Here is a 13982-nt window from a genome sequence, read left to right on the forward strand (position 1 = left end):
AAAAGGGCATGAGTGCGCTCAAGGTACTGTTTCAAAAAATTTGAAAAAAATAAAACCACACTTATAACCAAACAATCGGGTGGGTGGGTGAAATGGGATATTGGTAGAATTGAAAACACAATGGGAAACTAATCTAACAAAACTAGGATGGCAGCGGCGCCATTTGATATAATTAAAAAAACACGTATCTTACCTATGAATAATAATGATTTATGCTAGGAATAAGAAAGCTAGTTATTCTATGTTTATATCAAAGTTCTACTCTCAATTATCATGTAATAACGGGAGTTGGAATTCGTTCCACTCCTAGTTTCTTAGATGTAATAATTTCTCTAAATTAAACAATCCTACAATATCAATGAGAGCAATGGTTTAATTATACTAATATATGGGAATTAACTAATTAATATATTCTAAATTATAATATGGCAATTTAAATCACTACACCATAATAGGATATTTGCAACACGCACCTTTTTTGATTTGCAACGGTTATTTACCGTTAGTAAATTTCCAACGCTAAATAAGCGTTGGCAATATTGTAAAGCGTTACTTTATTTGGTTGAATTTCCGGAATTAATTGCCAACACTTAAAAAACGTTGGAGAAGTGTTACAAATTAAAATTTTGAAAATTTTGAAAGAGCTTAAACGAAAAAACGAAATATCATTGAGTTAAAAACGAAAATTTCTTTCTCTCCTCGCTCTCTAAAATCCTCCCACTCCCTATACTTCACCTCCATTAAAAACCGTAACTACCACCTCGATTTCCATCTCGCCACTGATTCTAATCTCAAATTATCTCAACACGGAGAGTATTTATACGACGGCTTAATTTTATTCTCTCGAACTGTTTAGAAATTTGGTGGGTCTCTAGATTTGAATTCTGTTTTGGGGTTTGTTGATTCCGGCAGGAATTTGATTCTTATCCCTAAAATTATCATCCCCTCAAAACTAATTCCCTAAGGAGTATCTCGAAGAACATTTTGGTATGCCAGCCTGTACCAAAGATCTAGGTCTTAGGGTTCCACACCAGTATACAATTTTGAGCTTTTCAACATCCCTTGACTTGCCCTAGTCTCATCCATCAATCTAACCTATATTGAAAAGGTCTATAGTTTAAATCTATTTTTGTTCATTTTTCCTTTTTCATACTATATGCTTTTCCTCGCCAACATTCTCGCATAGTTTCCATTTTTTTTTTTTTTTTTTTTTTGAAATTTATTTTGAATTCTCAAGTGGGCTTTGCAATTTCAACAACTGTATGGAGGATTTCTATAAAAAAAAATTGAGACAGATATCGCAAAGGGTAGAGCATGCATGAAGATTGCCTTTGGTCACCACTACAAAATGCTTCTCTCCTTTTGTTCTTGTTGGGCTTCCTTTCATCATAGCTCCTCCTTTACCAACCCTCTCTCTTTCTCCTTTTATGAAGAATCTAAAATTCGATCTCAAGGACTGAGTACCGGATCTACTCCTTGATCATCTCTCAACATTCTCTCTCTTTTAACTTGTCCACTTTCAAGAACTGTGGTTTTAGCCTTTTGGGGTTTCGCTCAAGTCCCTTTTTTCTCTGCACATTTTCCTGTCTTTTTATTATCTTGATTTTGGTGTCACAGAAAAGTCGGTAGATGTAAAGAGCAGAGAAATATATAGCTTTTTTTTCATGTCATATTACATCATTACAATTAGATTAGACCAAGGTTTTACGTAGTGCATAACAGCTTATAAATTTTGTTACAAAATCGAAGTTTTGAGTGTGAGATGTTTGGTTATATTTAGTAATCTACTTCTTCCTCTTGTAGTCTGATTTTTTTAAAAAATAAATGTTGATTTGTTTTGCGGTGTCGGTGTTCCATGCACCGGTTTGTTTAATGTGGTTACAGAGTTGGATGTGGGCATTGTGCTAATTTTACTTTCTGTTAATATGAAGAAAAATGTTTGCGTGAAATATAACTAATTATTGATGGGTATTAGTTTTATTAGTGGAAAGTTGTGTTTTTAAGTAGAGGAACTATTTTTATATTGAATTGATCTATTTTTCTCTCGTTGTTGGGTGTCTTTGGTTTGTTCTTTGTTGATGCCACTAGAATTAGTTACGCCAGTATTTGGGTTTGGTGTTCTCCGGTCTTAAAATGTACTTCTTGCTTACATTTTGTTGATGTAATTGGCTAATTACTTCGACATAGTGTTCCATCGTTTAAAAGAAGGTTTGAATACAGTGGTAGGATATGACAATTAGTTTAAAGGTCTCATCTTTGTTAGTATATGAGATGGTTTCATTCATAGTCCTTTTTTCCTTTGTTTTCATCCAGGAGGATGGCATGTTTGAAAGTCAAGAATTTGTTTGTTTAGTGATTTTTATTTTGATAGGTTATCTAAACCTATAAATGTCATTTTCGATCACAATAACTTATATTTCTTACCCGACATCTATAATATTGTTCTTGTTTTTCATATATTGGAAGCCTTTTATATAGGTGACACGTTGCTTTGGTTGATTGTCATAGAGTTGTTTCTTTTACCATAATGGCTACAGTCTTACAGAGGACATAGATGCTGACCTAGTTGTAGGCAAACGTACCATTAAAATTTCCAACGACACGCATGAAACACAGGGTTTAGAGATAGTTTCATAGCACTCGAGTTGTCACCCTAAAGCATTGGTGGATCTGACAGATACACTTTTAACAAGGTCCTTAGCCATGTCATTTCTGCAGCAGTGTAGGTTACAGATCTCTACTTCTATAGAGGATCTTGATACTTTTTTGAACCAAAAAAGAATCAGTAACCACTCCATAAGGACACCCTGCCCAGTCAGCACCAGCATATGGACTATCACATAAAAGATAGCCCCACATTGATAAACATAAACATTTCATCTCTTATCCAAAAGTGTACACAAGAATGTCTACTCTGAGGCTCTCAAAGTTTTGTAAAAAAGTGTTAGGAAAGAAGAGACAGTAATATGCGCTATGATTCATAACACAAAAGCTACATAACATCCTTATATATGGGAAATGCTGTCTTTGATATGACTTTCAGGGATGATAAAATCTAACGTCCTGAATTTCTGATGGAACTACTGGAGATATCACTAGTAAAAGATTATACACTATAGATGTTAAAAGATTTTATCTGTGTCTTTTAACATTTAATAGAATTATTCTTCAATTGTTTCAGTGAGGTGAAACTTCCTTTTATGTTCAGTTTAAAGCCTATAAGTTGGTTAAGTGAATCCTTTATGATGACAGGTACTTTGATTACCTTTTCTACATTGATTTTGAAGCATCTATGGCAGAGCCACGTGCACAAAATGCTCTGGGACATCTGCAGGTATGTGCTTAACCATTTTACTAGCTGTTATTAGCATGTGTTCGCCATTTGTTATTAGCATGACTAGTGACTCCTTAAACTTAAATATATAAATAATGGTCATTATAATTCAATCACCTATCTGATGAACATATTAACTGTAAGATCATAAAGTTGGTTTGGGATTTGTCACTAACTATGAGCAACCATTCACTTAACATGATGCTATTTGCTTTATCCGGGCTTGGCATCACCGCCAAAGCGTATTACTCATTCATTCATGTAAAATAGAGAGCTGAAAATATTTATGAATATGCTCAGATAGTCAGGTAATAGCGTAATATGTAACTAGTACAATAAGAATGTGTAACAAATTGACAAAACTCGGCCGTATGTTTTGTGGAATTGCTCCCTCATACAGTGTCCTCGCCCAATCTGGTTGGAAAGAAACAACAACTAGAAAGTAAAAGCACTTCTCATATCTTGACCAAATTATCGCATAAGCATGAAAACCTTTGGGGTGCTTTTGCTAGATTCTAGAAGTGTGTAGCGCTTCAGGTTTGATAACTTCACATATAGTTGGTTGAGCATAGTATTAGAGTTTTTCTTGTATTATTACGTAAGGTTTCTAAGTCTTGTACACTCTTCAACTCTTAATAAACTTTTTGGTACCTGGAAATATGGGGAAAATACATATTCGCACTACTACAGACTACAATCATATAATGTATAAATCTTATTTATTAGGTCATTAACTTATTCTCGACTAAAGAAACCAAACTACGTTTACATGATAATATCGGATATTAGTGTTGAGTAAATGCTAACCGGTGATCCATACCACAATCGTCAATGATATTTAGTAAGTAGCAAATGTTATATTTGGCTATATATCTACCTTAATTATATGTTAGTGTCTAAGCGAGAGACATTAAATAGGCGCATTTTATCAGAACCAACTATTTTTCCTATATAAACAAGTGTGAGAGAAGGCCAAAACTAATTAAGACATACACTCTTTTCTCCTCAAACTTTTCTCTTCATTAGCTGTAATCACAATTTACAATTATCTATCTTATGACCATATCGAAAAGCATGTTGTGAATTTGTGATCATGAAAGTTAATCCCCTAACGTTTGAAATCAGAACTCTTCACGAAAGTTCTGGAATTCTTTTGCAAGTAAATTTGTGAATTTGTGAATTTTTTGCAACGTTTGACACAATCCATTTCTTGCGGTTTGAGGTAATAATTTTTCAGTTTCTTTTCTAGTTTGTTACATGCTGGAGAAAAAGTATTAATAAGATTTGTATGGATTGAAAAACTATTATAATGTGAGGTTCTCATACTTACCGCTTTGGTTTGGTTCGGAGACCGATTTGCTATACTCCTAGGCGGCTCTTTTGCACTTAAGCAGTTTTTGTTTAGTCTATATCAAAAAGTGCTACATCGTCTAGGATATATCTTATTCAATTCATTTGAGAAGTAAGATTTTCACATAAATCCCGAGTTGTTGGTTTCCTACACGTTGACTTAATATGCATTGTTACATTAAATCGTTGCAGATTTGATAAGGAGCTTAACGAGAGATGTTGCTATTAAAGTTATTGATTTAGAAGAAGCGTGAGTTTAAAGCTTCTGAAATTTCTCTCTTTCCTTTATCCTTTCTAGCTTCTACTTGTTTCTTATTGAAGTATCTCTATTAGCAAGAACTACTTGATTCATACATATATGCAAGCTTAGTTTTTAGTATGTAGTTGTGGTTTTGATATGATAATTTTCTCGTGGTGCTTTCGAATATGTAGATTAGGTTTGATTTGTTGGCATTTATTCTAGTATGTTATTTAGAATACTAGCAGGAAATCTGTATATGCCTTTGACTTGCTAGGCTTCTCTCGATGATGACTGTCTCTCTTAACGGCCGCTCACTTTTCTAGAATCGCCAAGAAGAAAGGATTTGATCAGTCGGTGTTGGCATTATATTGCTTTATTTGAATTACAATGTGGTCTGCTCACTTAAATGAATATTATACTGATATTTCACTCTATATAAGACTCGAGCAAGTATCACACTTGAACCATAGCGATAAGGCTTTTGCGCACACAATTGAGGGCTGGCGTTGTTACATTGCTCATTCACCGCAAATTACAGCTCTTGGAAAAATAGGTGAATTAATTCTCCGCCGAAAACTGCGGGGTGGGAAACCAAGGCCCAAACCAACACCCCGACCCGTTTCATATAACCTTGGGCCGATATTGGGCTGTCACATGAAAGAGATTTGGAGTGAGGGGGTCTTCTTTGCGTGTGGAACAAGAAATGAAGTACACATGTAAACAACTATTACGTGGAAAACAATGAGAAATTAGTAGTGCAATTTCTCTTCATCGGAAAAAATAATAATAACAATAGCAATAGCGTGCAATTTCATATTGAAAGTTTAGTAAAAGAGAATTCCATTTGACTTCATAATTTAATCTCGTATTCGTTATTTTCTTTTCCATGTAACTACTTTGAAAGTTTGTCAAAGAAAATTCAATTGACTTTGGAATGTATTATTATTATTCCTTTTTTGATGAAGTGGTTTCTCCATAGATTACAAAAATTCTTTAAAGGACTTTTTGTTCCCCTAGGCCAAAGAACTGAGTTGTTAAAACACAAGTAGAGGAATGCAGATATTTTCCTTTGAGTCCGGCTACACAGTAACCGGTTACTGGGATCAAATTCCAGCAACCATTACTAGTTGTCGTTGGATTGTTTCGGTTACGGATCTCGGCACACACAGATCTTGGTGCACACACGAATCTCGGATCTAAATCAACAGTGACTTGTAACGGTTGCTGGGATACGTAAATATTGTGTATGATCAGAGGTGTCAATTGTTTGTCTCAATCAATCTCAATGCAATTTTTTTTTTGTGGACTAGCTAAGATAGAAACTATTTTAGACAAAATTAGAAAAGGTTGAGGTGTTGGTTTATCGAGTCCACGTAATAACGTATGCAAAGACCTCACGCAATTGTGTAGTAACAAAGCAGTCCACGTAATAACAACTCTATATAAGAACCGAGCAAGTATCACAATTTGACGTCGACTGAGTATTGATAGATGCTGTTGTTTGAAGTTTTCTTATGTTCAGTGGTGAAACAATGATGAAGTATATGTGGTTGCTTAGATAAAGATATGTCGATCGAGGGTTTGGACGGTGATTACGGTGCCCTAAAGGTGGTAGTATAGCCCAATGTTACGGCAGATTAAATCAATTTTTCTTTGTTAATATTCTTTGTTAATTCTATTTATAGCTATTCCTTTAATATCATAGACTTAGCTAGAATTCGAGAATACTAGTCTTTGCTTGTTACCTAGTACCGCTATTTGGACCGACTTAGAGCTTACTTTTGATGTAGTTGAAGTCGAAGTTTAGGATTCAACGACTTACACAAAAGCCTTAGTACTCTGGTCTATATTCAAGGTTTGATTGTGTATTATGTTGTATCAAATCGATAGATTACACAATGTGCTTGTTCAACCCCCACATGTCTAATTTTGCAGAATGTCTCGCCAATTCGAGGAAAGAGTGGATGAATGAATTGGACCGGACTTGGAGATGTGTACAAACAAGGGGTGGCTGATTTCATTCAATTTGCGATTCGTGAACAACCGGCTCGACCACGTGTCCTTGTCCTTGTAGAGAATGTCGAAATGGAAAAAGCTTTGTGTTTGATACAATCTCTAGACATTTGATTAGGTACGGGATGGATAAGAATTATCGTGTATGGGTTTTACATGGTGAGAACCCCATGTACGGATCCGGTGGTGGAGCCAGTGATTGAAGAAGAAAACACTGAGGCTGAAGGGCTTGGGATGGGGAATTTTGTTGATGCTTCTTATGGAGTGCATGAAGTAGTTGCATGTGATTTGAATGAGGATGAAGAAAATCATATGGGGATTTTGAACCACCACCTGTTCTTGAACCCGATTTGGGGAAGAGGTACAACGAATACAAGAAAATGGCAGAACAAAAGCTATACCCTTCATGTGAGGCTCCCGTTACAACACTTTCGGCAATTGTTGACCTTCATAACTTGAAGAAGAAATATGGTTGGTCGGGAACTAGTGTGTCTGCACTTTTGTCCCTTTTGAGGATATGGTTCCCGAAGGAATCACTTTGCCATCAAAGTACCCTCAGAATGAAAGCAATTTGAAAGATCTAGGAATGAAAGCCACAAGTATCCATGCATGTGAGAACAATTGTATGTTATACTGGAAAGATGATGCTAAGTTAACGGAATGTCGTCAGTGTAAAGCACCCAGATACAAAGTGAAAGAAGAAAAGATGGGTAAGAAAGAAACAAAAGAGCCGAATAAAGTTTTGAGACATTTTCCCTTGATTCCAAGGCTCAAAAGGTTGTACACTATCCCATGGATAGCGAACGAAATGACATGGCACGACCGAGCTACACCTTCTTGGGATCATATGCGACATCCCATCGACTCAATCCAGTGGAAAACATGTAAAAATAGTTGGCCTGATTTTGCTCAGGAAGGGCGTAATGTTTGGCTTGGAATTGCAACCGATGGTTTCAATCCCGTGGAATACAATCCACTAGCTACAGTTGTTGGCTGTTTACTTGGTACCTTATAATCTCCCCTTCTTTATGTATGAAGCCGAGTTCCAAATGATGTGTTTGTCGATACAGGCGGGCGGAAGGCACCGGTCAAGATATCGACATTTTTTCTTGACCATTGTATGAGGAGTTGGAACGGTTGTGGAAGGAAGGGTGCTGGCTTATGACATGCATAAAAACAGCATTTTACCTTGAGAGCTATGCTAGTGTGGGGTATTCATGATTTTTCCTGCTCTTGGAAACTTAGCGGGTTGCATAACACATGGTTACAAAGCATGTCCGATTTGTTCAGATAACACTCAATCGATATATCTTGAGCATGCAAAGAAGATTGTTTACACAAACTATCGCCCCTTTCTTCCGTTGGGTCACCCGTTTCGGTCAAGCAAATACTTGGGACTTAAGACTGAAGAGTTGAACATTCCTCCACAAAGGTTAAGTGGAGAAAAAGTTATGCAGCAGGTGAGTCATATCAAGTATAAGCCGGGTAAAATCCCAATAGGTAGCAAAAGAAGCACATCTGATGTGAATTTGGATGATAGTGTAGATGATGAAGATGTTCAAGTTACAGAGGCTTGGTATAAAAGGTCTATTTTTTGGGATATGCCCTATTGGCCCACTCATAAATCCCGACATGTTGTTGATGTGATGCATACTGAGAAAAATGTTGCGGAACATCTACTAAATTACATCCTAGACAAGAAAGACAAGTCAAAGGATACAGTAGGTGCGCGAGAAGATATGAGGAAGATGTGAATTCATAGTGGTCAGTGGATGCAATCAGACCCAGTCACAGGGAAACCAATAAAACCAAAGGCTCCATTTGTCTTAACTAAAGGCGAAGTTAAACTTCGCAAAATTTTGAAGGACTTGAAGCTTCCTTTTCGGTTTCTCATCAAATTTGAGCAACATTGTCGCTTTAAATCCACCGGGTTTGCTTCGTAATGAAATCACATGACTATCATGTCATTATGTGTTATTTGCTACCGTATTGCTTCAACATGCTTTTCCTAAACATCGTGATCTCGCGAAGAGCTATTCATCAGATAAGCTTATTCTTCAACTTGTTGTGCTCTAAAGTCTTAGTTCGGCAACATATCAAAGAGGCCAAGTACATGGTTGCAGAAGCATTGTGCATGCTTGAAAAATATTTTCCACCATCGTTTTTTGATATCAGCATCCACCTCATGGTGCATTTGGCTGATGAAGCGCTACTTTGTGGAAATGTGCATCAAAGGTGGATGTTTCCATTTGAACGGTATGTAAATTACTTTTACCTTAATATCTTCTCTAGCTTTTTCTATAATTGGATTTTAAAAATTGAAAGTGTATACTTAAATTTCTTGTTCTAATAGGGCGATGAAAGAGTGTAAAAATATCCCCAGCAATAAACGATATGTTGAAGGGTCCATTGCAGAGTCGTATATTATTTCGAAGTGGAGTTAGGTATGCTATGGAGTATATGCCCAATTCGCGGGACGGAAATCATAAATCGAAGCGTGTAGCCTTTCTGGATGAAGATGGCGAGTATAGTGATGAAGGGCCTTTGCTCGATGGTAAGACTGTGACTCTAAGTGTTAAACAATGGATTCAAATACGTAGATGGGTCCTGTTTCGACTAGACGTCGAAAAGCTTGATGATTACTACAGGTGTGTTTTTTTTGACACATTTGGTTTCTAAACCTACTCTAGTACTCTACATGAAAATACTCATGCGTAATTGCATGAACGATTTGTAGTGAATACCGCTCCTTACAATCTCGTGGTAGAGGAAAAGGGGTTGCAAAGTCAGAAGTGCAGATACAAACAGATTTCATTGTCTGGTTATATAACAAGGTATTGTTTAATTCATCCATTAGTTAAATAGGAAATCTGAAGTTAGTAATATTAGCTTTCTAACTATCGTCTTTTTACAGTTATTGGCTGCAAACGACACCAAGAATGACTTATGGCGATTAGTTGAAGGACCATTACACCAAGCTAAAACGTATAGAAAGTATCGCATCAATGGTTTTGTCTTTTCTACTAGGTCGCATGACGAAACAGTTGTCACACAAGATAGTGGTGTTTGCATGGAGGCAATCACGCCGTTTTACGTCAAGTAGGAAAGACAAAAATCCATTAGATGCATCGACGGAAGTGGTATGGGGTTATTGAACAAATATTAGAGCTGGACTATACAGACTTTCAACAAGTAGTCTTTTATTGCAATTGGGTGAAGGTGGAAGACAAGACCAATGGCTGCAAGCTCTGTCAGACTCTAATTTGGTGTTGGTCAATCTTAATAAGATGAAAAGTGTTGATCAGTATTTTGATGAGCGGTCATTCTCGCCCGAAGCTAGTCAAGTGTTTTATTGAAGGACTTGAAAATCCTAATTGGTCGAGTAGTCATCCATTCACCGAGGCGATTGACGTGTGGAGTTGACTCACTAGATGTACCAACTATTTTCCAATCTACCCTTGAGGACCAACCTAATTTGAAGCCTTTGATGAAGTGCTTAACCGATTGTAATTGTTGTAGTTTCCAAACTATGATAATGTAATGAAATACTTTTGTTTGGATTGAATCATGTATATGCTTTTATTTATTCTTCTTTCTCACCTTTCATGATTATATTTTTTCATTACCCGGACTACTAATAGACTATTTTGCAATATATGTTAGGATTTCATTTGAAATGGTATCAGTCAACCACAGCCTAGTGCATCTCAACCTTCCGGTTCGCCTCACATGCATCACCTTCTACTTCAGTTTCACATCCATCTCAGCCGGCGACGTGCAAGAATCAGAAAATGTTAGGAAGTTACCTATATTGATTGATATTGATGGTGTTGTCGTTGGTGATAATGCCTCGGATGGAATACTCGTCTTTGGTAGTCTCATTCGAGCTCATTATCCATTAGTTACACCGATTGGAGGCTTGTACATTCTGAATTCAAGGATAAGGTTTGGAATGCCTTAATGGTAAGGTTTACCTCTGATTTTTTTTTAATGCATTCTAGACATTTTGAGTTCTAGCTTCATTCACATTACTATATAACTTGTGTTTTACAGCGTGAATTTGAAGTTACAAATGTCGACCAAGCACTAGCTCGTTCACATGCATAAAAAAACTTTTCTACTAAGTTTAGATATGGAAAATGGGTCTTGAGAAAAGATATATTGAATAAGTTTGAGACCTTGGAAGAACAAATCGCCGCATGCCCAGCTGGCATTGATCCAAATCATTGGGAACAGTTTGTAATATATGAGAACACTTCTGAGGTGATGGCAAGAAATGCGAAGAATGGTGAGAATATAAAATTGAATGATTCTCGACATACACTTGGGCGGGATACGTATACCAACACGTTGCATAAAATGGTAGGTGTCTTTCCATAAACTTTTAAATTTTTATCACGATATGCTAACAATTGTTTACCAATGTACATGTAGAATAAACAAAATCCTGACAAGATACACGGACGGGTAGACAGGTGGAAAGCAGGACATGAACGTCGTAATGGAACTGTTTTGGAGAGCGCTCGAGCCCGTTATGTGAGTTTGCATTTCACTTGAGTTCCAACTATAATTTTGTTAAGTCTTTGACATAGTATTTCTCTTTGTAAATGATGCACCGAACTAGTGTGCGGCCGTTAGTTAAGTTACTTTGTTATTATAGACAATTTTTCTCGACTGATTTACCTTAAGTTTGTACTAACTTGTTAGTTTTGAACTAATTTCCATGGAAAACACTATAGGAATTGGTGGAGGATGCTCAAAAGAAAAGAAAAAGTGCAACTTCAAGTGGGAGAGGCGGTGCAACTCATCTTGATTTTGATAATGACGAATTGACTGAAGTCTTAGGAGCGGACAAAAAGAGTAGGACTCGTGGAATCAGCTCTAGCCTCTCTAAGAAGCAATTAAAGCGTACAAGTATTGCGAAGGTAATGTTAGCACAAGCAAGGTCTTCATCAAATTCTGAATTTAAGGGTGAAATGAGTGAGATGAAGTCCTCCATAGCTAGAGTTGAGGGTGTGTTGATGGTGAGTTTGCCTTAAATAAAAAACTTATTGTTTTCATCATATATATAATTCTTAGTTTTGTCATTCATTTTGTCAGGATATGCTTAAGCTTGTAACCAACAATGGAATGTCGAATAGTCAACCGCCACATGGGGATACAACACCCGGAACCGATGTTGGCTCCAACTCAGTTCGCCATCCGTCTCAACAGAATTTAATGAATATGTTTGAATCTATGAACCCTCCTGTGAACCCTCCTGCGAACCCTCCTGTGAACCCACCTGTGAACCCTCCTGCTGAAATGTTGAGTCCACCTCTTAAGGTTACCCTATTAGGTAGAGATGGTGTTCCGGTTGCTAGGGGATATGTTATGACAACCACCCCTAATATTTGCCATGGCAGAACCGTCCTTAGAGGGGAGAAAAAGATCTACATCGAGGAAGTCTTGGTTCCCAATGCTCCTATTTATGATGGACCTCAATTTGGCTGCTCGGACTTTAGTGATTTTGTTGAAGGGGGCCTTTGATTTGGCTTGAATCAAGGTTGCAGTATGAGTAATCTATTGTGTGGGATATGCAAACTTCATCTATTTTGGTTTTTTGAGTATGTTTTTTGTAAGTAATGGTAAGAGCCTTTTGCAAGATGTAAGAATGACATAACGAATTTGTGCACTATAGCTTGTTATGATGGTATGATGGTTTATAAGAATGTTTATTGTCTGAATGTTATATTATGAAAGTTTTTATGTTTTTTGCAGGTTGAAGAGATAACCCCGTTTTTAACTCCGCCAGTGCAAAGTAATGAAAGTCTTTGCGCTGCCGGTCCCAAGCCCGGATAAAGGAGGAGGGAGAATGGTGGAACTTTGGAATGAGTGTTGCTGTCATGGTAAGAATAGGCACGTTTTAACTTCGAAGGGATATCATCGGCATTGGCAGTGATGACTAAAGACAATCATCTTGCTGTACCTCATATTTCTGTGAAAGATATTAGGTGGATTGATTGGGTAGAGTTAGAAAAAAGAGGGTTTAAAGGTGTGGTTTTTGATAAAGATAATACACTTACGTTGCCTTATTCACTTGCGCTTTGGCCTCCTCTTGAATCGTCCTTGGATTCTTGTAAATCTGTTTTGGTGATAATGTTTTCGTTTTTAGCAACTCCCATCGTAAGTTGGCATTGCCTAGTCTCGTATAAATATCTTGTTTCATACTTGTGGACTAATGTTTATGTTTGATTTTTTTATGCTAGGATTAAGCCAATATGATGCTAATGGTTCCAAAGCTCGAACGCTCGAGCAATCAATTGAAATTCATGTCATTAGACACGGTAAGTCACTTTGTTGCCTTTGAATGATTTACTATTGAATAGCATTTCTAGTTACTGCATTTGGATTGCTTTGTGATTAACTCACCAATGTTGTCAAGTTAGGCAAGCCACGCCTTGTTTTCTCCACTATATTAGAATTGGCATCATACGTTTTTAAACTTAACTTAGTCATGTATAAACTTCAGGGGTGAAGAAGCCAGGTGGATCGGTGAAGACATTGAAAAATACTTTGGTTGTGAAGCCTCATTGCTTATCATGGTAGATATTTATAAGTTACTAATCTTCTCATGTTTTGTTGCCACATGACTTATATGTGGTTCTAATGTAGGTAGGTGATCGGTACTTTACAGACATCGTTTATGGAAATCGAAACGGATTTCTTACAATATTAACGGATTCCTCGTGGCACTTAATAAGTATAGATCTGTCGAATCTTGGTAAATAGTTTTGTTCCATCTTGTTGTAGAGTGACATGCTGTGACTGGTTCCAGCTCAGCCTAAAGGAAGGCCTCACTGTCTTCCGCGGATCGTAATCCCTCATCCTCCTTTCTTCGTCAATTGGTGATAGAAGGATGCTTAGATGATTTCATTTTGAGATTTTAAATCTGCAAAACTCTTTCACAACTTACAGGAATTTTCATCGGACATGGGGAGTCGCCCGGTTTAAGCGGATAGTCGACATTTCAAGGCTTCACTGTTCTCAATTTCCACGGGTTTC

At 36.9% G+C, this 13982-nt stretch overlaps 2 protein-coding genes, 1 long non-coding RNA gene and 1 pseudogene across 3 annotated transcripts; all 4 read left to right on the forward strand.

The window, feature by feature from the left end:
* The first annotated feature begins 9360 nt into the window (after positions 1 to 9360).
* On the forward strand, positions 9361 to 10177 carry LOC147523528 (uncharacterized). The gene is made up of 3 exons (XM_086562429.1): positions 9361 to 9586; positions 9676 to 9772; positions 9853 to 10177. The coding sequence occupies exons 1-3, from the start codon at positions 9390 to 9392 to the stop codon at positions 10039 to 10041; spliced, it is 483 nt and encodes a 160-aa protein (XP_086418555.1). The 5' UTR covers positions 9361 to 9389; the 3' UTR covers positions 10042 to 10177.
* A 674-nt stretch (positions 10178 to 10851) lies between these two features.
* LOC147523529 (uncharacterized) lies at positions 10852 to 11474 on the forward strand. The gene is made up of 2 exons (XR_015196543.1): positions 10852 to 10901; positions 10992 to 11474. It is a non-coding gene; the product is annotated as an uncharacterized LOC147523529 (long non-coding RNA).
* A 231-nt stretch (positions 11475 to 11705) lies between these two features.
* On the forward strand, positions 11706 to 12664 carry LOC147523530 (uncharacterized). The gene is made up of 2 exons (XM_086562437.1): positions 11706 to 11962; positions 12039 to 12664. The coding sequence occupies exons 1-2, from the start codon at positions 11867 to 11869 to the stop codon at positions 12465 to 12467; spliced, it is 525 nt and encodes a 174-aa protein (XP_086418563.1). The 5' UTR covers positions 11706 to 11866; the 3' UTR covers positions 12468 to 12664.
* Positions 12665 to 12742: 78 nt separating this feature from the next.
* On the forward strand, positions 12743 to 13709 carry LOC147523531 (phosphatidylglycerophosphate phosphatase 1, chloroplastic/mitochondrial-like; annotated as a pseudogene).
* The last annotated feature ends 273 nt before the right edge of the window (positions 13710 to 13982 follow it).

Source organism: Coptis chinensis, chromosome 1 (assembly GCF_015680905.1).
Source record: "Coptis chinensis isolate HL-2020 chromosome 1, ASM1568090v1, whole genome shotgun sequence".
NCBI classification, from domain to species: Eukaryota; Viridiplantae; Streptophyta; class Magnoliopsida; order Ranunculales; family Ranunculaceae; genus Coptis; species Coptis chinensis.

Excerpts from the sequence above, each read along its gene's own strand:
- LOC147523528 (XM_086562429.1), top strand. The coding sequence starts at position 9,390 with ATGGAGTATATGCCCAATTCGCGGGACGGAAATCATAAATCGAAGCGT. Across the intron at positions 9,587-9,675 it reads AAGCTTGATGATTACTACAG|TGAATACCGCTCCTTACAAT; the intron begins GTGTGTTTTTTT and ends AACGATTTGTAG. Across the intron at positions 9,773-9,852 it reads TTGTCTGGTTATATAACAAG|TTATTGGCTGCAAACGACAC; the intron begins GTATTGTTTAAT and ends GTCTTTTTACAG.
- LOC147523530 (XM_086562437.1), top strand. The coding sequence starts at position 11,867 with ATGTTAGCACAAGCAAGGTCTTCATCAAATTCTGAATTTAAGGGTGAA. Across the intron at positions 11,963-12,038 it reads GAGTTGAGGGTGTGTTGATG|GATATGCTTAAGCTTGTAAC; the intron begins GTGAGTTTGCCT and ends TCATTTTGTCAG.